The 27,247-nt window shown below is 45.2% G+C and overlaps 2 protein-coding genes across 3 annotated transcripts; one reads left to right on the top strand and one right to left on the bottom strand.

Moving 5' to 3' along the window:
- Positions 1–514: 514 nt before the first annotated feature.
- Positions 515–5,058, top strand: LOC123157109 (uncharacterized). 2 transcript variants are annotated; one of them, XM_044575353.1, is made up of 2 exons: positions 515–2,728; positions 4,783–5,058. In XM_044575353.1, the coding sequence occupies exon 1, from the start codon at positions 1,505–1,507 to the stop codon at positions 2,642–2,644; it is 1,140 nt and encodes a 379-aa protein (XP_044431288.1). In that variant the 5' UTR covers positions 515–1,504; the 3' UTR covers positions 2,645–2,728; positions 4,783–5,058. The 2 variants fall into 2 exon arrangements, with proteins under 2 accessions (XP_044431288.1, XP_044431289.1); XM_044575354.1 differs by lacking the exon at positions 4,783–5,058 and adding an exon at positions 3,690–4,776.
- A 258-nt stretch (positions 5,059–5,316) lies between these two features.
- LOC123159294 (sodium/calcium exchanger NCL2) lies at positions 5,317–10,731 on the bottom strand. Its single transcript, XM_044577124.1, has 7 exons — positions 10,231–10,731; positions 9,015–9,203; positions 8,384–8,565; positions 7,855–8,000; positions 7,504–7,771; positions 7,127–7,429; positions 5,317–5,887 (listed from the first exon to the last, which is right to left on the bottom strand). Exons 1-7 carry the CDS (start codon positions 10,610–10,612, stop codon positions 5,639–5,641), a joined length of 1,719 nt encoding a protein of 572 aa, XP_044433059.1. The 5' UTR covers positions 10,613–10,731; the 3' UTR covers positions 5,317–5,638.
- Between the last annotated feature and the right edge of the window lie 16,516 nt (positions 10,732–27,247).

Genomic DNA, 27,247 nt, shown 5'->3' with positions numbered 1-27,247 from the left:
TCCGTTTAATTTGTTGGACCAATAACTTTGATTGATATGATGCACTTTTGGTTACTAGATTATGAACTATGTTTGTTATGAAAGTTGAGTTCATATTAAATCTGAATATATTGATTTATAAGATAATTTTGCTTCCAAATATTGCGGCTGTACAATGACGATAGACTGCCGTGTGGTGGTTGGCCGTTTTGCATCTTTACATATGCATTATCTATTGAAGTAGTAGTTTTATATCACCAAATATATATCTGTCAGAGTTGACATTTTTAAATGTAAAAATCACTATGAATTATACCTACAACACCTATTTTAACATCTTCAAATATACTCCCTCCGTTCCCAAATATTTGTCTTTCTAGATATTTTAAATGGACTACAACATAAGGATGTATATGGACATATTTTAGAGTGAAGATTCACTTATTTTGCTTCGTATGTAGTCACTTGTTGAAATGTCTAGAAAAACAAATATTTAGAACCGAAGGGAGTACATCATCAGCAGCACAACAAGAAATCGGGCACTTGAGAGTGCAAAACCCGGAAGAAACTGCAATAGCCCGCAGCTGTTCGAGAGAGGAGAAAAGGGAGGCGACTCGAGGTGCGAGTTGGGGCTCAGCCCATTCCCGGGCGCTCGCCGCCGGCGTTGCCGGTTGGAGAGAAGATGGGGGAGGTGCCCGCAGCTGCCGTGTACATACTAGTTGTAGTTGTGCTGTTTCCTTAGTGGAGTTTGGCTTTATGCCGGAGCTTGGCGTGATGCCGATGGGGATTGGGTCGCCGGCGCGAGCGAGTCGCGTGCGGTGGCTACTGGAGTCGGTTCTTAAGGTGGTGGCGATGGAGGGCTTGCTGCTGCCGACTGGATCCACTCTGGTGTCCCTGGTAATAAGCTCGATGCCCCTGATCTGGCGGAGGATCTTGCTGCTGTCCCCTGCCTCGGAGGCCATCCTGGCGATGGCGAAGAGGTGGCCGACACTTGCAGCTCTGGAGCTTGTAGGTTGGGATGCTGCGGATCGGGCTGTGGACCATCAGAAGTGGATGATTTGTTGGCGAAGCGATGGCGCCTGCTGCGGCGGTCGAAGGCCTGCTCTCGCCGACTCGCCTCTGTTTCTTCTGGCCGAAGGGCGGTCATTCAAATTCCTCCCGGCGATGAAGCCCAAAGGGAGGCAGCTGTGTTCTTCCATGGAGTCTATGGCGTGGTGCTATGGAGCTTTCGTCGGCCCAAGTGGTCTCGTCCCCGGTGTCGGCCGGAAGTTCTCCGTCGAGGAGCAGAATAGGACCCGATCGCGTTTCCTTTCCTCTGTTCCGGGTCCTTTTCGCAAAGTTCAGGGACTGTTTAGTAGTTCCAGTTTTCTTTTGGGTCTCTGTTGTAATATGTGCTTTCATGTTTATCCAAAGTTCAGGGCCCGTGTCTGTTCAAAAAAAAAAAAAAAGAGTGCAAAACCCTACAGCTACAACACCCCCAAACGCCTAGCGGTCAATCCGCCGCCGCCGCCGCCGCCGCGACGCGATGCTCCATCTCCGAAAGCTCTTCCTCTCCGCATCTCATGTCCACACACCCTCCCTCTCCCCCCTTTTCCCGCTCTACCGCCTCCTCGCCGCCACCGCACCCGCTTCCCCAGAGCCGTTCGCCGTCGAGGAGTACCTCGTCACCAACTGCGGCCTCTCCCGGCCCAAGGCGCGCAAGGCGTCCAAGAAGCTCGCCCACCTCAAGTCCTCCTCCAGGATCGACGCCGTCCTCGCCTTCCTCGCCGCGCTCGGCATCTCCCCCTCGGGCACCGCCGCCATCGTCGCCGCCGACCCGCAGCTCCTCTGCGCCGATGTGGAGCTGAACCTGGCCAAGCGCGTCGACGAGCTCACGGGTCTCGGCCTCAAGCGCTCCCAGATCGCGCGCCTCATCCCTCTCGCCCGCGCCACCTTCCGCAGCTCCTCCCTCGGCCCCAACCTCGCCTTCTGGCTCCCGGTCTTCGGCTCCTTCGAGAAGCTCCTCGGGGCCATCAAGGCGAACGGCGGCATCCTCGGAGCGGACCTCGAGAAGGTCGCCAAGCCCAACCTGGCCATCCTCCAGCAATGCGGGATAAGTGTCAAAGAATTTTCAGATACATACCTTACCCGGGTGCTCACTCGGCTCCCCGAGTACGTCCAGAATGCCGTGCTGTACATCGATAAGCTTGGCGTGCCCCGGGATTCCCCAATGTTTCGCTACGCGCTCATGGCGTTTGCGTTTCAGAGCCAGGAGAAAATTGACAGGAAAATGGGGAACCTTGAAATGCTTGGTTGGTCACAGGATGATGTGTTGACTGCTGTGAGGAAGATGCCGAGTATCCTCACTATGTCCGAGGAAAGGATGCAGACAACTGTGAATTTCTTGACAAGGGATGTTGGGCTGGAGATACGCTATATAGCTCAAAGGCCAGTTCTGGTCATGTATAGCTATCAGCGCCGGTTGTTGCCACGGCATTCCTTGCTAAATATTCTCAACTCGAAGGATTTGCTTTATCCTGAGCTTGACTTCTATTCTATCGTCGCGCTGACTGAGAAGAAGTTTCTGGACAAGTATGTGCATCCTTATGAGAAGAGTATTCCAGGCCTTGCTGCGACTTATGCATCTTACTGTGCTGAGAAGGTGCCGAATGAAGTTTCTACCTGAAAAGACAAAATGGAAAAAGAGACTCTGTGCATGCTTGGTCTGGGAGCACGTTGCTGGATTGTCGTGTTGGAATAACATTTTAAGGTTTGTCACCCCTTGACCCATGTTTTGAATGTTAAACAGTTAGCTATGGGTGATCTTGTGTAACATCGCTAGTTAACGAATAGCAGAGCGACGGATGTGATCAGCACCTAGATAGATATGGATCGTGGAGTGCCATTTCCAGTTTTCCAGTGAACATGCTTGATTATGAATTAATTTGGCCTTAGGTTTACACAGCTAATTGATAAATTTGGATATGGACTTGTCTGCAATGCTTCTGGACCTGATGCTATATTATATGTGGAATTGCTCTGCAGAGATGAGTTTATTTAATCATATTATGATTTGTTGTCACTGTTAGTGGTTCTAGTTTTTTTAGAAACTTGCAATTGTTGAAATCATGGTTACCATATTCAGAATTTGCTCCTTTTTGATTAGCTACTTCCCATTTTGCTGGGGATATACATGTTTGGTTCGTGAACCTAGTGATTTTGGTCCGCCGACTCTGATTCACAAACATATTATTTGACTCGTGAACCCAATTGTATCGCTTTGTGATTTTGGATGTTGATTCGTGAACCCAATCATTTTGGTTTGACATAAACAGAGTGACCATACCAGCAAAATACCCCCGTCGTTCCTAAATATAAGTATTTTTAGAGAGTTGAATATGGACTACATATGGATGAAATATAGAATGTAGATTCACTCATTTTGCTCCATATGTAGTCCATATTAGAATCCCTAAAAAGACTTATATTTAGGAACGGAGGGAGTATACTAAGCTAAATTGATGCTGGTTGCAAAATTTGCTTAATGGAATAACGAATGGACCGATAAACAACAAGCCCATGAGCTTAGGTGTCACTGTTTAGTCTCAAAATTTAGTACTTCATTATAGGTACCTTTTTGCTTTGCTTTTCCAGCCCATGAAACATTTGTGTTTATGAAGAGCCTGCAGCTATTGTTGTATCTTATATCTCTTATTCGTTATTGAAAGCAGGACAAGTATGATCATCATTGCGTACATCCTCCAGGTTCCTTGCATTGCATCTCTTTGTTGCAATCCTTGTTTGGTTGTGCTCCATTTTAGTTTTCAGTCTCAGTTTGCTACTTATAAAACAGACCTTCCTTGTAACTTCAGAGAATCTTGATACACGCTGCGGTAGGGATGCAAATTTGGTACCCTCCGACCCCTCCTTAGTTCAACTAAATGAACTAAGTTTTCAGAATTGACATTACTTTTGAAATTTTAGTTCCTTTGGTTTAATTATATTAAATAGGGTCGGAGGGTACCCTAAAGATTCCAAATTTGCATCACTATGTTGCGGATTTGAATAAAAAGTTTCCTGCTGTCTTTTCCTTTCATCGGATTTGTTTCACATAATGAAATGTACATATACAAATTGATACCTTATTTCCACTGTGCCAATGAAAGACTAATGACAAAAAAATTCTTTGTCATCTCCACTACGCCTACAATGCTGCAACATGTCGAGTTGAATGATATGGGGCACAAAGTCCAGAACTAGCAGAGATGGAAAAGAAAATTCTTCTGCAACCCATTTGTAGCTCATCTATAAAGCGGAATTGGATCATGTATTCATGATGTGAAAAGTAAAACGATTAAATGCAAAGATGATTGGTAAACTTATTTTTATGATCAAAATTGGCGTCGTTACAAGGACGGCTCCTGTGAGTAGGAAGTTGACCCTGAAAATCAAATAGAGAAAAGCCTACTTCCATGCTGGGAGAGTTGCAGTGCAGGAACCTTGAGTATGTAGTCAATGATGATGATTAGGGGTGGGCATATAAACCGATGACCCTGAAGTACCGAGCCAAACTAACCAAGACCGAACCTAATGATGATGATGACAACACTCGTCATGCTTTAGATGATGAATGCACTTCTAAGCCTCCAAATTCTAAAATCCGAAATCTAGTCCCATTTCAATTTTTAAGCTACGCTGATGCCGCATTGTCTTCATCGACAGGTCACCTTCTTTTTGCTAAGCTAATGGCCTTGTTCGTCAGTATTGTATTTTTGCTTTGCTCTTACATTCGTTCTCAGTCTTAAACAACTGTTTTTTTTTCAGGCACCAGCTGGTAGCCTGAAGACCAAGAAATGGAAGGGCTTCTGGAAAACTATCAAGGTCTTCTGATGGTTGATTTGATCTGCGCAACAACAGCGAATTCAGACTGGACAAATTTTGTTTGGTAGATTTAGTTTAGTGGGGGATGGCTGATGGAGTAATAGTGGTGCTGGTGCACATGTTGAGTTGTATTTACTGAAATTGTCTTGGTGACGAGCGAGACCTAAGCACTTTTTTTTTTTGAAACGAGGCAAAAGATTTGCCATTTTCATTGATTAAGAAGAGAATTGATCGGTTAACTGGAGGAAAACTGTGCGAAAACCTAGATACAAACCCCATAAGGGGCATATGCACAATCGACCACAGCGTTGAGGACATGGCAGCCGAGCTTCACAGAAGAAAGTTGCAAGCCTCGCACTGATCTAGACCTAAGCACTATTATTATATCAACAAAATCAGTAAATAGAAACATAACAACTCATAAATAGATAAACATACCACCTCAAAATATACAGCCATGTATGAAAAAACCTTCAATATGCAACCATGCATGGATAAAGACTTCTCATTCAGTTATGTTAGTTTGTCAACAGATGTTTAACAACTATACAATAGATTCATGTTTCGTATGACAAATCTCGATGAATTATACTGCAACCAATTCCTGCAGCAACACACGCGATATCATGATCACAGAGTTCATCTTCACTTATTAGTGACGGCCCCAAGTATGCAATATGTCAAATCCATAGTCTGCATCCAACCGGAAACACGTACCAGACTGAGGTTTACAAACAGTAAGAGGAGTGATCCATGCCGTATATCAGACCTATCAACTAATCAGCCATTCGGTTTAGGTCTACGACCAGCCAAACTTGTAGTCGAGGATGTAAACCAAGATCAGCGACAGTGGGTACAGAAGGAATGCGACGAAGCACGTCCACAGCGGGAACTTGGTCCCGAAGCTGGTGAAGAGGCCCATGATGATGCACACGAGGAAGATGACGAGCACCTCCGATGAGAAGTCCCAAGTTAAGCCCCTGATGTAGACGAGAGCCAGGAACACAGCCAGGCAGAGCGTGTTGTTCATGGTCACTCCACCATACACCTGCAGTTTAAATGGCGGCATCACATGAAATTCCCCTTTTGGAACTTTTGAGGCGTACAAATACTGCGGTATGGCAAGATTTTTGTGTTGCGAAGCTCCTGCCTTATTAAAAAAAGATATGGCCATGCTATCTTACAATGACATGCTGATAGAAAATAAAACAGAAATATTTTCAAAGTAAGCAGAGCGACACTATTTTCATGTGGTCAGTCTTGTATACAACATATATCCATGTACCACTGAGAAAACATGTATCAACGTTTGACTGCAAAGATCAGACAGTGACTTATACGTACTGATGCCCAAAATCATTCAATGAAATAAGATTTTGCCCAAAGATCCGAGAGTGACTTGTATGTAGCGATGCCAAAAATCATTCAATCAATCAGATTTTCCATACTGCCATTTGAGTAGAATTTCATTTTGCCATTTGAGTAGAATTTTTAATCATCTGAAGTATGTTTTTTCAAATATCATCAATTTGGATCTCAAACGGTCAAACCCTTGCTACCATCACGGAATTAGTTTTGTATTAACTCCTTAAAAGCACCTTACGCCTTCTAAGGCACAGTTTAAGCTTTCTTGTGATGTGATGTGCTCTGCTTACGTCCAGAAGTGTTGATAAAATTCTCTTATCATGTTCTGTAAATTCGACTAACTCTGTACAGAATCTAACATCCATTGATTGTCCTCTCACATTTTGTCTCACATGTATCCGAACGGAATAAATATTTGGGTGCAGCTTGACCAAGAAAAAAGAAGAATACAGAAAAATACTCATATATCTAAAAGCAGCTGCACAAAAAAGACAAATATTTATGCACCGTACATCCTATATCCACTAAAAAAAAAGCCTGCACAAAACAAGAAAAAAAATAGAATTCCACGGTAACAAGTAACAACAGAACACCAAGGAAGCCCAAGTCTACAGTATGTAAGAACTTTCAGTTATTCGGAAAACTGTTTCTAATTTCTTCCACAGAATACCTTGCAATATACTCCCTCCGTCCGGAAAAGCTTGTCCCTCAAATGGATGTATCAAGCACCGGGACAAGCTTTTTCGGACAGAGGAGTATAAAAAGATTACCAAATAACTAGCTTAACAGTATAGGAGAAATAAAAACAAAAAAAGTTAGAGAAGGGAAAACAACATTGAAACTAAGAAATCAATCAGAATGAAGGTATTTATATGACTGCTCCAATTGTCAACAGTAAACACAAGGTATCCAACAGACATACCTCAGAGAATGTTAGAGACAAAGTGCGTTGCTTCTTTCGGCTGGCAAAGATAATGGCTGAGACAGCCTCGCTGGAATTAGTAGCCAAGGGCATCGCAATGAAGGAAATGAAGAAAGATGGTATACTGGTAGCACTTGAAAAGTTGTGCACAGCATCAACGAGTGGGTCTGCAAATGCAGCTGCCATTGCAGTTCCGAGAAGCAAAAGTGAAATGGCTTTGAAGCATGTCCAGGTTGGATTTTCAATAGATTCATCATCTTCTTCATGCTTGTCAAGCAGTGCATTATGTTCTTCCCCTGTTGTCTGCACAATTGTAGGATGATGCGATTTATCTTGATGGACAAAACAACTGCGCAAACATGTGACTATAAACTTACAATGTGAAAATCATCCATAAACTTTTTTGAGTAGGCGCCAGAACCAGCAACAACACGCTTAGCTTCTTCCAGCCATCTAAGGACGCCATCAACGAATTCTCCCTTTTCAATGGAACTATTCCGAGACCTATCAAAGTCAGCCATGACTTGATCTGCAGCTAGATTACTATCCAACTCAATATCTTCAAAATTCACACCAACGATGAAAGCTTGTAGTTCACCACGCCCTATCCTTCCATCATTGTCCAGATCAATTTTGTGAAATAACCTGCCAATTTTTACAGTATCACTGTGGAGATACTTTTTGGGATGAAGATATAGGGAAAAACGAATTGCAAACCGGTGGCTTACTTCTCTATGACAGAAACATTTGGTGTGCCATCATCATCGATAAGGTGACCAAAAGTATGCATTTGAGCATGTTTCAGAAGCCCAGACATTACATGCTTCAGTTTTGAATATTCTAATTTTCTCCTCTGGATCCATGGCTGAAAGATCTGTTTGTGGAGGATGCAAGTATTGTTCAATGGGGCAATATAGATCAAAATAAGATGATAATAAATGTAAGTAGTGTGTGATTGCCCCTTAGAAAATTAGCAACACATAAATGAACACGTGTCGCAAGATTTCAGCTCCTGACCAAATGAAATGCCTAGAGGAAAGTCAGATAGGTGGTAGAGAGGCATCATTTATTCTTGTTAAATTTCCTTACCTCCAAGATTTTAAAGTGCCTTGATAAAAAATTCATAACTTCTTCTGACGAAATGTACATAGCTATACTAGAGAGAAATGTACATAACTATACTAGAGAGAAATGTACTATTAAAGCATAAAAGGTGGGAAAGCGTAGAGTTCATTTTCCCATGAGGTCAGTATATACCTGGTATAGGCAATAAGTAAGCAGAAGTAGCACTGCAACTATAAGCCCAAGCAGTAGAGTTAAGCGATGACCAGATTTGAGCTTCAGAATTTGCGGTATCTGAACAACGATAAAGGGGAGAACAGATATCGCCATGATTCTTGCTGCATAGCTAGTCTGCAAATCAGTGGAAACACCAGAGCCTAACAGCGCAGATGTTATTTAGCAAAATATCAGAAGGGGTCTAATAGATAACGTATGTACTGATGCAAGCCATGGAAACTAATTATGCTATAGAAGATGACTATTCCCAGCAATCATACTGATATATCATGTCCAAAATTCATGTTTGTGATGTAGAGGTAAAAAGAAATCAAAATTTCTTATACTGCGTGACCCAACAAACGCCCATAGTTTCAAGAAGTGTTTCCTCAAAATAGTTTCATGAAGTGTGAGCTGAAGTAGAGCCCCTATCTAAACTAGTCTAGTGATGTGGAGCATCACATTGTAACTAAATATACAAAGCTATTAGGTGGTGATATTGTTCAACGATTTGTTTGGAAGACTGGAAGTCCGGATGTCAGGTGCATTTAATGACATTCAATTTGTTAGGTCGGACCCCCTAACTGGAATTTGAGAAATAACAACATACCAAAAAGACTGAAGGCTTTGGTATCCTGGGAATCGATTGTAGTTGAATCCTCTGACAGATCACATTTACCGACAATAACACAAGATCCCCAAAGTATGGTTAAAAGCATGATCGTCGATCCCGCCAGCAGGCCCATTCCAATCAAAACCTGACTTTGAGCAACCTCCTTAGTGCCAGAGAGGCCGGAAACTGAAATGCAAGAAACAGACACATTATGCATTTTGCATCTACATATCACTCGAGTGTTCGTAAAAATGGGACAAAAAGCATACTTTATTATAGAATTATTTGATGCTATGTCATTCCAAATAATGACTTACTTGTATACTACTCCCTCCGTTCCAAAATAGATGACTCAACTTCGTACTAACTTTAGTACAAAGTTAGTACAAAGTTGGGTCATCTATTTTGGAATGGAGGGAGTATGCATGTTTGCTGAGAGTAAAATATATCATCCTTATAATGCATACTATTTTATTATATATTAAAGTTTATTTGAAAAGGAGGATAACCCCGGCCTCTGCATCAAGCAATGCACACACCCAACATTGCATGTTAAAGTGATATTTTTTCTTTTTAATATCTAAGCATTATTATTTTTATATAATATGCATATTGACATTTTTTGTATGTGTGTGGTGCAAATGGCGAAAATATAGTTTGTCTGAATTACTTACGTGATTAATACTCAATATACTTATGTACTTAACTGAACATAGTGATATTATTAATTTCTGGCAAAAAAGAGAAAAGAACGCACACATTAACAGAACAAAATAAACACTACACGTTGCTCCTTTGTGTTAACAGATTGATTAGTACCCGTAAAAAAACAGATTGATTAGTAAAACAATAATTAGGGATTTTTATCTTTCCTTATTTACCATCAAGATTTAAGGAAACTATAACCGCTTTCCTAGTTACCTGCAAAAATAATACTAATCTCTTTCCTATTTTGTAGAAGTAAAATGTCCATAATAGCCCTGCACGATCATGGACATTAGCTTAACTAGTAGAGGTAATATAATACTGTTAGCCACTGGATGATATACATTTGATGGTTCTTATCGATTGGGAGCATCCAACGATGAGACGATCCGAAAACTAAAAGACGAGTCATCAAACAGACACAGCGAAGCGAGGAGATGAACAGAGTTTTTTTTTTAAGAAAGAAAGAAGGAGATGAACAGAGTTCACGGGAAGAAGAAGAACGAACCGAGGATTAGCAAGGCGTCCGGCAGCGCGCCGAGGATGGGGAGGAAGAGGCCGCCGACGATCCCCGGGCCGAGGATCTCGAGCAGCAGCTCGCTGCCGGAGGAGAGGTAGGTGGCGGACTTGAACATGAGGAAGCCGTAGGCGAGCGCGAGGAAGAGGTTGCCCCCCGCCGTCTCCGTGCAGGGCAGGAAGCCGTAGGTCATCTCGCACCCGCCCTCCTCCGCCTCCCCGACCGGCCGCCCCGCCGACGGGAGGCGGAGCACGGTGGCGTCGGACGCGCTCCCCTGCCCCGGGAGACCGTCGGAGGCGAGCAGGCGGCCATGGGCCGAGACGGCGATGACGGCGAGGAGGAGGACGACGAGGGTGCGCGGCGGCGGCGGCATCGGGTGAGGGAGGGCTGGCGAGAGTGGGATGGAATAATGGCGGCCGCGGCGTGGCACAAGTGGTGGGGCAAAGTATGGTATGGTGCGGCTCGGATGCTTGGGCTGTGCCGGCCGGGTTAAAGGCCGCGCCGGCGCGCGCGAACCTGACGGCTACGTGGATACGCTTCGCGAATGCGGGCAGGCGGCACGTGGCCCGTGGCTGCGAAATTTAGGCCGGGCAGACGGAATTTGTTATCGAAAGAGCACATGATATGTGGGGTCCCAAAGGGCTGCTCGGATAAAAAAAATATAAAATCGAGCTTAGGATACGGGGGGACGGCAGGCAGGCGCCGGGGCAGGTGTGGCAGCCTAGCCTCTTCGCTTTCTCTTTTGCCGTTGCCATGCCTCGTCCTTCACTTTTTGAGGCTACGAGAGGAAGTGAGATGCAATGGAAAGCCGGCACCTCTCGTTTTCTCTCGAGGCTACGTGAGGCCGTCAGACGTTATCTTCGGGCTCCGTTGGAGTTGCATGATGATGGTAACCAGAGATTAGCATATGTCGCCCTTGCGTATTTGCTTAGGCTGAAGAGACCAAAATAATTACTTCTACTCGTGGGTTACCCAACTATAAAATGATTTCCGATGCCTTTCAAGTCTAATCTCATTGACATAGAATCTGATCTCTGTTCTCTCTATGTGTGGACGGTCTATGTTTCTCGTCACTAGACTAAGTGGAATATGCCTATAGTGGACATAAGTATATATGTTGTGTGGATGGGACGTGGAGTTTCTGCACCCGAGCTCATTTGAGCTCGGGTGAACAGTAAAATCGAAAAACTTTCAAAAAATTTCAATTTTTTTTTGAGAGAAACATTGGAAAAAGTTTTAAGTGCTTGCAAAAAATCGTCATGAAATCACATTTCTAGAAGGCGTGGCAAAAAAAACAAAATCGGTACTTTGAAAATGCTACTTCAAAAGCATTTTGGAGCCTGAATTTGTTTTTTTTGCCACGCCTTACAGGAATGTGATTTCATGATGAATTTTTGCAAGCACTTAGAACTTTTGTCAATGTTTCACCTCAAAAAAATTAGAATTTTTTGAATTTTTTTCGATTTTACTGTTCACCGAGCTCAAATGAGCTCGGGAGCAGAAAAGGTACTTTCGGTGTGGATGGACTTCTCCTCATTTCCAGCACATGTAACTTCCTTCTATAAGGCATGATTTACTATCCCCACCATTATCATATACCATATTCTACGAATGTCGTCGGCTCACATGCATTTGATATGAATGCAAGACGATTATCATGTGCTAGGCCTCGAAAAAATCAACATACAAAGGATATGTCGTGTGGCCTCATCAAACAACTTATACATTCTCAAAATGAGTAACAGTAAGTTGTACAATTTAACTACGACTTCTGCATTGAGGGCATTACAACACACACCGTCTTCACTGTACCCTATTCCTAGGTCTACGTCTCATTCGATGCCCACATATGTATCCGCCCAAAGAAATGCTCCAAATCGGACCTTAGGAGGCACGCCATCTTCCAAGCTCCACCCCCGCTAAGAACCTTGCCTAGTAGTCTTGTGAGGGCTGGTGACTCACCATCGAACACTTATCATTATGTGAAAATTTCATTAATCATAGCAAGCCAGGAATGCACACGCCACTAGGACAGGTGTGCAGCAGGCAGGCGGAGACGCTTCTTCGTTCACTCACTCCTTTTTCTCTTTCTTTTTTGTCATGCCTCTTCGTTCATTTTTTGAGGCATCACAAGAGGTGAAGTGTAATCAAAAGCCAACACCTCTCGTTTCCTCTCCAAGTTACATGAGGCTGTCAAATGTTATATTTGGGCTCCTTTTCTTGAGAGCGAGAATCCTTGGGCTTTGTTGGCGTTACATGATGATGATAACCATGAACTAGGATATGGCACCCTTGCATACGTGATTTGGCTGAAGAGACCAAAATAAGTACTTGTACACGTGGGTTACCCAACTATAAAATGATTCCCGATGCCTTTCAAGCCTAATCTCATTGACATAGAATCTGATCTCTGTTCTCTCTATGTGTTGGCGGTCTATGTTTCTCGTCACTAGACTAACTAGAATATGCCTATAGTGGACATAAGGTTATATGTTGGGCACTGTTTGCCACTGCATTGCATTTATCGGCTTGTGCGGATGGACTTCTCCTCATTTCCAGCACATGCAACTCGCTTCTATAAGTCATGATTTACTATTCCCAACCATCACCGTACCATACTTTATGAATGTCGTCGGCTCACATGCATTTGATATGAATGCAAGAAGATTATCATGTGCTAGACCTGGGGAAAATTCACATACCAACTTACCAAGGATATGTCACCTGCCCTCATCAAACAGTTTGTACATTTTTCGTACCATCTCAAAATGTGTAACAGTAAATTGTTCAATTTAACTACCACTTCTGCATTTTACGGATGATACTTTTGTGTGTCTTTGTATATGAATTGGTAAGGCTTATGGTGTCACAAAGTACTTATCATTATGTGAAAATTTCATTAATCACACAGAAACTTAATTTCTTCCAAGTAATCATCACGTGTCTGTTGTCTAGTCCAAAATCTATACTGTAATTGCATTAACTTCCATTGTTTTCAAAAATAATTTATCTTTATGTTGGAGTTATTTCTGGTTTTAGCTATCTATGGATCTCTTTGGTTGTTGGTTTTATAATGTAGGATTGTCCAAAGTCTCAATAGTTCAATGTGTTTGTACATGTCTCCGTTTCGATGGAGTTTTAGGATCCCGGCCAACAACGATTTCTCGTGAAATCTCGTACATGGAAGATTGAGGCACACAATTATAGGTCGAACGGTATATTTGAGCATATATCACTATATACATTGCTCCATTGAGATTTACTTTTGTGCCTATCAGACTTAAGATATCTAGAAGCTAAAGACGGCGAGGATATATATTCTCTTACATTTGATGATCAAGAATGTATGAAACAACAATGCTACTAATAAATTTCGTGCTTAGCTCTAGTATGTCAACCTAGAGCCACCTGAAATGTGGTGCAACTATGATTGTTGCCACAAGTATTCCAATTTGATCACACCTCAAGGAACATCGAGGCAAACTTTTAGAGTTCAAGATGGGGGGTGGATGCCATGGACACCGCTAGCATCCTTGAGTCCCAAAATGTCATCTGGTTGCTTGCTAAAGTCATGGTGGCACCAAGGGATATGTTGCCCAACCTGAAGGGACTAAACTACTTGCACAAATGGATTTTCCAACAACAAAATGATTCCCAATGCCTTTCAATCCTAGCAACTAATGGATCTACTCTCTGAAAACATATATGGATGATCTCGATGATCGTTGTTCGACATCACTAGAGTAATTGGAACAGTGAGACTTGGAATGGCCATGTGTTTCTACAATGGGCATTGTTATCGTGAAGTGAAGATACTCCACTACATCAAATTTATGTGCCTTTGTGGATGCATGCTTCAATTCTAGCACATGTCGTAATACATGCTTCAATGTGGATACATACTCCACTACATCAATTCTAGCACATGTGGGCAGGCGGCATGTGGCCCGACTCCGCGGTATTTAGGCCGAGCAGATGGAATTTCTTAGGCTGGGGGAGTATCCTATACTTTTTTGCATGGTAATACGTGTCTCATTCATATCATAAAGATCAAAGTACAAGTCATGTAATGACCGACATGACAAAACTGGAAAGATAGCAGAACATCTCTGAGCTTGACACCAACGCCCGTCACCTGCCTCCAGCACCACCACAGCAGCCGCCAAAGAAAAGAATGACAGATCACCTCCCCACCCGAGATCGACGCGGCTCCATCGCTGATATGCAGCTTTGCGGACCTCCAAGATGGCTCACCAAAAGCGAAGCCATTGCCGTTGAACGAATCAGACCGGGGCAACACCCCGGAAACGCCGTCGAACTCCAGATGTAGCACCCCACCATGACTAAGATGCCGAAGGAGGAAACCATACCTGCCATCCACGAACCACGAACTCAGCACACGTTCCGTCTTCCAGATGTCGTTGATGCGGACCATAATCTGTATCCGCTCCTGAACTACCTCCCAAGCTCCACGCCGACGGGAGCAAACACCGTCGCAACGGCGGAGCCCGAGGACACAGGTCCACCACGAGGATGCCGCCACCGCCACGCCATCCTTTCTTGAACAGATTGGTTTCTAAATCCATCTCCAACCATAGGGCCAATGGCCTCGTCAGGGAAAGATCCGAAGAATCTTTATTTAACACCGTCATCGTCGCCGCCGAAGCCAAAACATGAACAGTCCTAGACTACGAAGGAGTAAAAACGATCCACACGCGTGGATCCGGCGACCCCTCTCACCACCAACGACCGAGGTCGCTGGCGGAGAGGAGCCGTCGAAGGACGGCGCTAGAAAATTGGCACCCCTGGCGGCGGCTAGGGCTGGAGCCGCCAGGGACGAGAGGAACGGCTCGTACAAAGAAACTTACCGACAGTATCCTATACTAATCATGTACTATATGATACTATTTTCTAATCGAAACTGCCTAGCGTACGATGATTTTTTATACGATTTCGTACTACAAGACACAGGCACGTTTCCTGATATTTTGGCCCGCACCATTATATGAGTTTGGTCGTATAAAAATCGTATGGATTTCTGTCGTACGTATAACAGCTTTCTTTTTTAATAGTACTACCTCCGTCTCGGTGTATAAGTCATTCGCGTAGTTTTAGGTCATCGATTTGAGGATACCTCCGTCCCGGTGTATAAGTCATTCGCGTAGTTCTAGGTCGATAATTTAACTATCTAAATATGTATTATATGTGACAAAAAATATATATTTAAAAACTACATCCGTGTGGAAATCTAGTGGTATACTTTTCATGGCATATAACACATATTTAATTTCTCAAATCGATGACCTAGAACTACGCGAATGACTTATACACCCGGACGGAGGGAGTACATAATATCATGTATTAGTATTGTACATTACCTTATTTATTATACACACGGTAGCATGGCATTTATTATGATACGGGTGATACCTAACCCTCTCTTCCTTCATTTAATTCTATTTCATCTCGTTAAAATTGCCTAATTAAAATGCATGATACTACTTATAATACTCCCGTTGCAATCAGCCTTATAGAAAGAGCTGGCATAATATGTGGGGTCCGAAAGGGCTACTCGGATAAAGAAAGAAAGATATAAAATCGAGCAGACGAGGAGACGGCAGCCACAGGCAGGAACGCACGTGGCACCGGGACAGGTGTGCAGCCTAGCTTCTTTGCCGTTGCCATGCCTCTTCGTTGATCTTCACTTTTAGAGGCTACGAGAGGAAGTGAGATGCAATGGAAAGCCAACACCTCTCGTTTTCTCTCGAAGCTACGTGAGGCCGTTGGACGTTATCTTTGAGCTTCGTTGGCGTTACATGATGATAATAACCAGAGACTAGGATATGTCGCCCTTGCGTATTTGCTTAGGCTGAAGAGACCAAAATTATCACTGCCACACATGAGTTATCCAACTATAAAACGATACCCGGTGCCTTTCAAGCCTAATCTTTCTTTTTTTGTGGGGATTTCAAGCCTAATCTCATTTACATACAAATCCGATCTCATTCTCTCTATATGTGGTCGGTCTATATTCCTCGTCACTAGACTAACTGGAATATGCCTATATATAGTGGACACAAGTTTATATGTTGGGCATTGTTGCCACTCAAGTGATTCACTGCATTGCATTTATCGGCTCGCGTGGATGGACTTGTCTTCATTTCTAGCACATGCAACTCGCTTGTATAAGTCATGATTTACTATCTCCAACCATTATCGTACCATATTTTATGAAAGTTGTCGGCTCGCATGCATTTGATATGAATGCAAGATGATTATCATGTGCTAAACCTGGGAAAAATCAACGTACAAAGGTATGTCACCTGGCCTCATCAAACAACCTGTACATTCTCAAAATGAGTAAACAGTAAATTGTTCAATTTAACTACAACTTCTGCATTTTACGCGTGATATTTTTGTGTATCTTTTTATATGAATTCATAAGGCTTATGGTGTCATGAAGTATTTATCATTATTATTTACGCATAGCAAGTGTACCATATATTAAAGGGATAAAAAGGGGTACAAAAGCCCTCTGCCGAGGGTATTACAACACACATGGTCTCCACTATACTCTATTCATATGTCTACGTCTCATTCGATGCCTGCATGTGTATCCGCCCAAAGAAATGCTCCAAATCGGACCTTAGGAGGCCTGTCATCTTCCAAGCTCTACCCTCACTAAGAACCTTGCCTAGTAGTCTCGTGAGGGCTGGTGACTCACCATCGAACACTTATCATTATGTGAAAATTTCATTAATCATACACAAACTTAATTTCTTCCAAGTAATCATGTGTCTGTTGTCTAGTCCAAAATCTATACTGAAATTGTATTAACTTCCATTGTTTTCAGAAAGAACGTATCCTTATGTTGGAGTAATTCCTGGTTTTAGCTATATATGGATCTCTTAGGTTGTTGGTTTTATAATGCAGGATTGTCCAAAGTCTCAATAGTTCAAAGCGATTGTACATGTCTCCCTTTCGTATGGAGTTTTAGGATCCCGATCAACAACGATTTTTAGTGGAATCTCATACATGGAAGATTGAGGCACACAATAACGGGTCTAAGGGTATATTTGAGCATATACTACTATATAGATTGCTCCCTTGAGATTCAATTTTGTTCCTATCAAACTTAAAAAGATGGTGAAGATATATATTCTCTTACATTTGATGATCAAGAATATATGAAATAACAATGCTACTAATAAATCTCGTGCTCAGCTATAGTATGTCAACCTAGAGCCACCTGAAATGTGGTGCAACTATGATTGTTGCCACAAGTATTCCAATGTGATCACACCACAAGGAACTTAGATCAATAGTGCTTAATGTAGTAACATCAAGGCAAACTTCTGGAGTTCAATATGGGGGTGGATGCCATGGACACCGCTAGCATCCTTGAGTCCTAAAATGTCATCTGGTTGCAAGCTAATATCATGGTGGCACCTAGGGATATGTTGCCTAACTGGAAGGGACTAAACTACTTGCACAAATGGATTTTCCAAGAGTAAAATGATTCCCAACACCTTTCAATCCTAGCAGCCAATGGATCTACTCTTCGAAAACATATACGGATGACCTCGATGATCTTTGTTTGACATCACTAGAGTAATTGGAACACTGGGGCTTGGAATGGACATGTGTTTCCACGATGGGCATTGTTATCATGAAGTGAAGCTACTGCACTACATTGCATTTATGTGCCTTTGTGGATGCATGCTTCTTCAATTCTAGCACATGTCGTGATATCATCAAGCCAGGTTTGATATGATATCTTCAGTTTTTGGGAAACATCTTTCATGGCATAGGATCACATGCCTTCGATATGATTGCACCTGCATGAGGATTGTGAAACCTCTATTCTGGCATTACCCGGACATCTCTAGGGTCAACCAATATATTTTCATTTGCTTCTCAAACAGGGTTTTCTTGGCTCTAGAAGTTGCATGTATTTCCTCAGATTGAGATGATCCAAAAATAAAGTTGTTCTTCTCAATGAAACAAACAACTTTTATATTGAGCATTTTTCTATTTTGGGTCATATTGAGGATGATTTTATGGAAGCCAAAAATTAGTGTCAACGCATGTTCCCTTTTCGGCATTTCGAGTTTGATGTAAATCTAATCTACTCAATAAATTGTCCCAGGTCACAATCTTCCTCGGTGGTCCAGGCATACTGCGGGACGGCATCGAAGAAGACCTCTGGCTTCACCTCATTCCCATTGGCACCCCTGGGATTCATAGTAACAATGGGGTTTCCACTCATGCTTGGGAGCGGGCCTTGAGCATCACCCATGCTTGGTGAGCTCCCTCTTGGGCTGCTGAGGACTTCCACTCTGTGATCCAGGGAGAAACCCCTCACGGGCACATGGTGAAATCGAAGAAGTTGTCTGTAGTGGCTTCCCGGACCACATTGTCATGAAGATGGACTCCATTGCCGGCCTTGCAAGCTCCACCAGCTCAGCAATCTGCTTCATCTTATGAGAAAGGATGACAACTCGGATGGTATCCTGGAATTGTGGCCACAAATCCCAAGTGGCCCTTGCTCAAGATCATAAAATCCCTGGTAGAACTCGTGGGTACGGGCCGAGCTCGTGGGAAGATTTGTAAACATATCTATGTCGTGACATATCTAAGTTAGCTATGTATAGCCTCAAGAACCAAATATGCACTAATGGAGATAGGGCTTACCGGTTGCTATCTCTCTAGCCTACCTTATCTCCTTGTCAGTGCTTTCCCGGTACATCTCGGCCTCTTGGAGGGTGTCTTGTTTCTGCTTCACCTCCTCGACCCGTCCGGTCTTCTGAACCTTCAGCTTCATAGTCACCCTGGCTCTTGTTGAGATCCTGCTGAAGAAAGCGAGAAGCATCACAGACAGCTTGACTCACCCCTTGTTCTTGCACAAGTTGGGTGGCGGGTTTTTTTGGCCTCTTTATGGGACGACCTCGGTCTACTGGTTGCTGGGGTCGAGTTTGGCCTGCAGTTCGGTGATGTGTTTCTTGGCTGTTGCAGACAATGTGGAGGTGATCAACCCTCCCCCCCACACAAGTTTTGAACATCTCAGCAAGGGATAAGTGATGGCTTACCGACGGCATGACCAACATTTTTCTCAAGGTTTTGCACCTCGAGCTTGGAGTCAACCAGAATCTTCTTCACCTTCTCCACCGCTTTGGAGCAGGGGTTATTCTCCCGGGTTGTGTTCTGTATATGGAAAGTATGAAAACATTTAAAGACAACCAAAGAAGCTTCCAGGGAGATTCGATCCTGACGTTGGCTCTTCAATCCAGTCTAGCGGCTGATGTCGGCAGTGGTGGCGGTGGCAACGGTGCTTGGAGTGCTTGTGTGCATGGGGTCGTGGAGCTACCCTAACATTTTCTTCATGCCCGGTCTCCGGATTGTTGACCTCCCGAGCCCGAGGTTGGCTTTGGTTAATGTGTTGGCAACAATCATACTTCTTCGGGTGGCGCCTTCAGATGGTGCCATGATCTCTGGAGCGGCCAGGTCGGCTCCCTCGGTCTCCTCCTCCTTGGTAGTCACAAAGACTGAGACAAAGTCTGGCTGAGTAGGTGAAGCAGTTTCTGTGACCGGAGCCGCCAGCAGAGCCCCCATCTCGGTACGAGGGTGGTTGCGAGGATCATGGCCAGATTGCCTCTGGGACAGTTCGACCTCTATGAGTTGCGCACGCCAGCCCTGCCATCCCTCAACAAGGGTCGCCATCTCGTGCTTCCACGTCCTCGAGAGACGCTTCAACATCTTGCTGCCGCTTGTTGCCCTTGCGTGGAAGGAAGGTTGAGAGCGGAGGATGATGGAAGTGGAGGAAGGGAAGCATATGTTGGGGATATGAGTAGTGGGTGTAAACCGCCCAGGAGGGGCCGGATTACACTCACCAGGAGTCCTGTATAAGAGTCCATAAAGATGAAGGATATGGCGCTTTAACTATGGAGGCTTAGAGGCCCAGAGCCCAATGGTGGATTAGGGCCCATAGTAGTAAACCACCATAGATGTATAACTTGTATTGTAAGTTAGGGAAGGGAAGAAACCGAGCCGGACACTTGTATTAGCCGGCCTCGGGGTTCTGTAGACCGGCCGAGCGTCAACCTGTGTATATAAAGGGACGACCTGGCGGCGGTTCAGGGACAAGAAACAAGAGCTCGAGAGATAGGTAAAGCGGATTCGCTCCCTGCTCATCGAGATCAATCAATCCCACAACAACTGGGTCGTAGGCTTTTACCTTCACCGCAAGGGACCGAACCAGTATAAAACTCCCCGTGTCCTTTGTCCGGTTTAACCCCTTTTTGCTAATCTCGTTGCAATGGCTCCACGACTAAGTCCTTCCGCTAGGACATCTGACGTGTTAATTCCACGACAGTTGGCACCCACCGTGGGGCTATCACATGATGGTTTCGAGTTCTTAAAGGGCAATTTTGAAGGACTCAAGGGATACGCGGTCGGACGGATGACCAAGAGTTGTCACGGCAAGCTCTACATCGACGATGCAGGATGGGGCCCTGAGGCCGGCTCAATTGAGTACGGGTATCGGGTCCCCTTTGGCGGAATTCACGTTTTCATCGGCAAGATCGGCGAACCGGGCCCTGAGCCGGACATCTCCACCGACTTCGTCAAGACGGCTTAGCGTGCAAGTCCTGCCCGGGTTCAGCCTGCCAAGAAGCGTGCGTTTGTAGGATTCATTCATGGTGCAGGATCTGAACCGGTATCCGACAGTGAGACGGCCGTCTACTCAGATGGCGAGTCATCCACTGGCGAGACCGAGTCGCTATACCAAATGCAAGTTGACCGGTTTGAGGGGTATTCCGATGGTGACAGTATTCCGGACCCTTTTGAACCGCCGAACCGGGTTGCAATCTTCATGGCCGGTACACAGCCAACATTGCAAAATTCAACTGCAGCAATGGTGTCCGGATCGGCAGCAGGGGCAGGAGGCTCCGCGCGCCGGCCGGCTCAAGTTCTTTCCAGTTTGTTGGACGCTTTGACGACGTTGTTGACCACGACAGTTACCCCGGAGACTCAAGATCGGCATAATGCGGAGGTCACAAAGCTGCGGGATCAGATAACTCAGGCCAAGGAGGACTTGACGGCTGAGGAAACCATGATGGCTGATGAACGGGCCGCTTTAGATGCCCAGTCACAGCGGATTCAGGCAGAGAATTATCGGCTCATGCTGGATCATAACGCTTTGAACGAGGTGTTAAGAAGGAGACATCAGACTCGACTACTGCCGGTTTATGAGCCAATGAATCTTTTCAACACGCCAGGAGCAGGGCCTAGTAACTTGGCAACATCAAACCGGACTGAAGCGCCTGGGGCCGGGGGGCCAGATCAGCCACGAGTGATGGACCCGCCTCGACGCACAGATAATCCGCCGCAGTACATGCCACCCCCGCCGGGTCACTTCTCCATCCCTCTGGATAATATGATTGCTGCAGCATCTCGGTTGGCAGCTATTCTGATGGAAGGAGAATCTCCGGCGGCGGTTGAGACGTGGCGGGCCAGGGATCTTCTTCAAACGGCCATGGTGCAGCAACAGGCTTATTCATATAGTCGGGATCGGATACATTCAACCCCCCGTCCAAGCAGGAGTTACAACAGGCACATTGACGAACCGGCTGTGTCAAGCAGTGCGCGGCACCGTGACGCCCCTCGAGGGCCTAATCTGGCACACGGCGATATGAATGCTCAGGATGTGGTAAATAATGGCAGAGCACGACGAGAGGCAGAGTTAGCGGCGCAATTGGCAGCGTAGTACCAGAATCATCAAACCGCTCCGGTTCAACCAGCAACATCAGTTGAACGTGGTTTGGCTTTTAGCTCTTGGGGAGTGTCGCGCCTCACCCAAGCTCTGCGTAATGTGCGGCTGCCCAAGGATTTCAAGGATCTGCGTAAGGTGCCTAATTATACTGTTGATCAACCCCCCGAGGCGTGGGTTGAAAGTTATGAGATGGCAATGGAGATGCTGGATGTGGATGAAGCGGCGTGTGCAAAATACTTCACCATGATGTTAGATGGAACGGCTCGCACCTGGCTAAAGAGCCTGCCCGTCAATTCGATCAGTTCATGGGACAAGTTGAAGGCCCGGTTTATAGCGAACTTCAAGGATACGTGCAAATAACCCATGTCCATTGTGGATCTGGTTGCTTGTGTTCAAGGAGAGAACGAGTCAACAACCCATTGGGTGCGTCGGGTTTTAGAAATCTTGCATTCGTCGGACCGCATCAATGCTGATACGGCAATCGTAACATTGGAGGGTAATTGCCGGTTTAAGTTGCTGAAGATGAAGTTGGGACGGCTCAAGCGCCACTGCAACGATATGGGAACACTCATGGCAGCTCTGGTTAAGTATGCTGATTCTGATAATACCAAGGATCCCGATTCTGACGAAGAGAAGCCGGAGAAGGGAAAGAAGAGTGCCAGTACAAAAGGACAACATAACCAGGCGAGCCACGGGAATAATGGTAAGCGTAAAGCGGACAATTCGGATTTTGTGGCTAACACCAATGTGCAGGGCAATGTGCAGTGTCGTAAGGGTAAACCGCCAGCGTGGTGGAGGCATGAATCTGGAGCGCTTGTTAAACCAACCCTGCCCAAAGCACAGGACGAAGGAGGTTCCGGCCACACACCTCTGGAAGGATTGTTTCATTATGAGGGAATTCAAAAACTCTGATCTCTTCCGGTATGATCAGGGTCCATCTGGCGGTCTAGAGTCTCACGGGCCGGGTTATGGTGAAGGCGGTTCAAACTCAGGATTTCAGGGTAATCAGGGTAACCAGAACAACCAAGGTGGTCAAAACCAGCAGAACAATCAGGGGAATCAGCAGCAATCAGGTTATCAGAGTCACCCAAAGCAGTTGAATGGTGGGTAGTATCATGTTTTTACCACTAGCTTGTGCAAGCGCGATCAGAAGCTTCACAAGAGGGCAGTCAACACTGTTGAGCCAGTAGTACCCCGTTACTTACATTGGTCTGAGCAGCCCATCGTGTGGAGCAGAGAAGATCATCCGCCCCGAGTTGATAATCCGGGTCATCTGGCTTTAGTGGTGGCACCTCAGGTGGGGGGGGGGGGTTATAAGTTCACCAAGGTACTCATGGATGGAGGGAGCAGCATCAACATTCTGTATTATGAAACCTTCCATCGCATGGGATTGACGGATAAGAATCTTAAACCGTCAAACACTATTTTTCACGGTGTGGTACCAGGTAAATCAGTGTATCCGGTTGGCAAGATAGCTTTGGAGGTTGTATTTGGTGATGAGCATGATTCCAGGTCAGAAACCTTGACCTTTGAGGTGGTGAAAATCCAGAGCCCGTATCACGCCCTATTTGGACGACCGGCCTACGCAAAGTTCATGGCAAGGCCCTGTTATGTTTATTTGCAGCTCAAAATGTCGGGTCATAAGGGGACCATCATAGTGCACAGGAGTCGTAAGATCGCTTTTGGACTGTGAAGAGGGGGGTGCAGCCTATACTGAATCAGTTTGCACAGCGGAAGAGTTGAAGTTCTACAAGGATAATGTTGATCTGGCAGATATGACTCCTCTGAAGAAGCCCACCACAGAACATGACACGACCCTAAAGTTCAAACTGGCTGATGAGACTAAATTGGTTGATTTTGTTCCCGGCGATTCATCCAAGCAGTTTAGTATCAGTACTACCCTGGATCGAAATAGGAAAGCGCGCTCATCAAGTTCATCCATGAGAACTGGGACATCTTTGCATGGAAGCCTTCTGATATGCCAGGTGTACCGAGGGAACTCGCTGAGCACAATCTCAATATTGATCCTAAGTTTAAACCGGCCAAGCAGTTTCTCTGCTGTTTCAATGAAGAAAGGCGCAAGGCTATTGGTGAGGAGGTAGCCCGGCTCTTAGCAGCAGGGTTTATAATTGAAGTTTTTCATCCAGAGTGGTTGGCTAATCTGGTGCTAGTACTTAAGAAAAATGGCACTTGGCGAATGTGTGTGGATTACACGGACTTGAACAAGGCTTGTCCGGCTGATCCTTTTGCTCTCCCTCGTATTGATCAAATCATTGATGCTACGGCGGGCTGTGAGCGTTGAGTTTCTTGGATGCTTATTCTGGTTATCATCAGATCAAGATGGCAATTAAGTACCAGGAGAAGACAACCTTCATCACTCCCTTCGGAGTGTTATGTGTCTATGCCCTTTGGGCTCAAGAGTGCCCAGGCGACTTATCAGCGATGTGTGCAGAATTGTCTTCATACTTAGATTGGGCGCAATGTTCATACTTATGTGGACGATATTGTGGTGAAATCCAGGAAAAAGGATACATTGATAGATGACCTCAAGGAGACCTTTGACAATCTTCGGGTCTATAAGATGATGCTCAATTTGGACAAGTGCATTTTCGGTGTTCCACAGGCAAGCTCTTGGGTTTTCTAGTATCTAACAGGGGCATTGAGGCTAATCCGGAAAAGATCAAGGCTATTACGTCTCTGGCTAAACCGGCGTGTATCAATGATGTTCAACGGCTGACGGGTTGTATTGCGGTTCTAAGCCGGTTTATCAGCAGGTTGGGAGAGAAGGCGATCCCTCTGTATCAGATGTTGAAGAAGACAGACAATTTTGTCTGGAGTGATGCTGCTAATGCGGCGTTTGAGGATTTAAAGAAGCAGTTGGCTGAACCGCCGGTTCTTGCTGCTCTGGTTGATAAGGAGCCACTGTTGTTATAGGTGGCTGCTAATACCCGGCTATCAGCATAGCCATTGTGGTAGAGTGCAAGGAGGCTGGGAAGGAATACCCGGTTCAAAGGCCGGTTTATTATATCAGCGAAGTGCTCATTGAGTCAAAGCAAAGATATCCGCATTGGCAGAAGCTGGTGTATGGGGTTTTCATGGCAAGTCAAAAGCTTAAACAGTACTTTCAGGGCCATCCCATCACAGTGGTTAGTTCCACTCCTTTGGGGGATATAATCCAGAACAGGGAGGCAACCGACTGGGTTGCTAAGTGGGCTATTGAGCTTGGACCACACGGTTTGAAATATATGCCTCACACAGCTATCAAGTCCCAGGCCCTTGTGGATTTCATCAATGATTGGACAGAGTTGCAGGCACCGGAAGACAAATCGGACAACACATACTGGACTATCCATTTCGATGGGTCCAGGCAATTGGAGGGATCGGGGGCTGGAGTTGTCCTTACTTCCCCTCGAGGTGATAAAATTTGTTATGTTCTTCGCTTAATGTTTCCTGGTACTAACAATGCAGCTGAGTACGAGGCCTTACTCCATGGTCTTTGAGTGGCTAAGGAAATGAACTTAAGCCGGGTACGATGCTTTGGGGACTCCGATCTGGTGGCCCAGCAAGTTTCAGGCACTTGGGATTCCAAGGATCCACTCATGGCGGCTTACCGACGAGAGGTGGATATTTTCGCTGGTCACTTCAAGGGTTATCAAGTTGAGCACATTGATCGGTGTAAAAATGAGGCAGCAGATGCTTTAAGCCGGCTGGGATCTCAATGTAAACCGGTGCCACCCAATACCTTTCTGGATGTCTTGCACAACCCGTCAGTTAAGTTGCCTACAGAGGAGGACCTTGCTATTCCTAATCCGGAGGCACAATTGGTGGCCGCTTTACACATTATTCCGGATTGGACGGTTCCATATTTGGCGTATATGAACCGGGGCGAGTTGCCAGAGGATGCAGTTTTGGCCAGGCAGATAATCCGGCGATCCAAGTCCATGGTTATTCACAACGGCGAGTTACACCATTGCAGTGCCTCAGGTGTGTTCCAGCGCTGTGTTTCTCCTAAAGAAGGTCGTGAGATTCTACATGGGATCCACGAAGGAGACTGTGGTCACCACGCCGGTTCAAAATCCTTGGTTGTTAAAGCTTTTCATCATGGCTTCTATTGATTGACGGCTCATGCTGATGCTGAGGACTTGGTGAGGCGGTGCGATGGTTGTCAGAAATTCTCATGACGGGCTCATGTTCTGGCTCAGGAGCTAAGAATGATTCCAATCACTTGGCCGTTTGCTACCTGGGGGCTTGATATGGTAGGGCCCTTTAAGCGATCCAAATATAAGAAGACCCACCTATTGGTGGTGGTTGACAAGTTTACTAAATGGGTTGAAGCGGAGCCAGTAAGCAAGTGTGACGCAGCCACGGCGGTTCAATTCATCAAGAAGGTGATCTTCCGCTTTGGTTTTCCACACAACATCATCACAGATAATGGCACGAACCTCTCCAAAGGCGAGATGGAGGACTTTTGTCAATGAGAGCATATCCGGCTTGATGTGTCGTCCGTGTCTCACCCCCAGTCTAATGGTCAAGCTGAGAGAGCTAATCAGGAAATCTTGAAGGGTATCAAGCCCCGGCTTATGGTTCCTTTGAAAAGGACGCCGGGTTGTTGGGTGGAGGAATTACCATCTGTGTTATGGAGCATAAACACCACCCCAAATCGATCTATGAGTTATACACCTTTCTTCATGGTTTACGGGGCAGAGGCGGTACTTCCAAGTGATATTCGTCATGACTCGCCCCGGGCTGCCAATTATGTTGAAGCGGACAACGAGCAAGCACGTCAAGAAGTACTGGACCTGTTAGATGAACAACGGGACATGGCGTTGGCTTGTTCGGCGGTTTATCAGCAAGACCTACGGCGTTATCACAGCCGCCGGGTTAAAACAAGAACCTTTCAAGAAGGCGACTTAGTGCTCTGGCTCATCCAGGATCAGACCGATATGCACAAGTTATCCCCACCTTGGGAAGGGCCCTTTGTGGTCAGCAAGAATCTGCACAACGGATCATACTACCTCATCGATGTTCGAGAACACAAAGACTCAAGCAAATCTGAGGAGGAGACCCGTCGGCCGCGGAATATCGCTCATCTACGGCCTTACTACACCTGAGCCATAGGCTCCTATTATGTACATATTTTGACAATGTATATATTATGATCAATATAATAAACCGGCATCCTTGCTACAAGCAGGGCCTCTGCCGTTTCTTCCAATATTTCTTGGTTACAAGGGGGCT

This window comes from Triticum aestivum, chromosome 7B (assembly GCF_018294505.1).
Source record: "Triticum aestivum cultivar Chinese Spring chromosome 7B, IWGSC CS RefSeq v2.1, whole genome shotgun sequence".
Classification (NCBI taxonomy): Eukaryota; Viridiplantae; Streptophyta; class Magnoliopsida; order Poales; family Poaceae; genus Triticum; species Triticum aestivum.
This window is presented reverse-complemented; position numbering and strand designations above follow the sequence as displayed.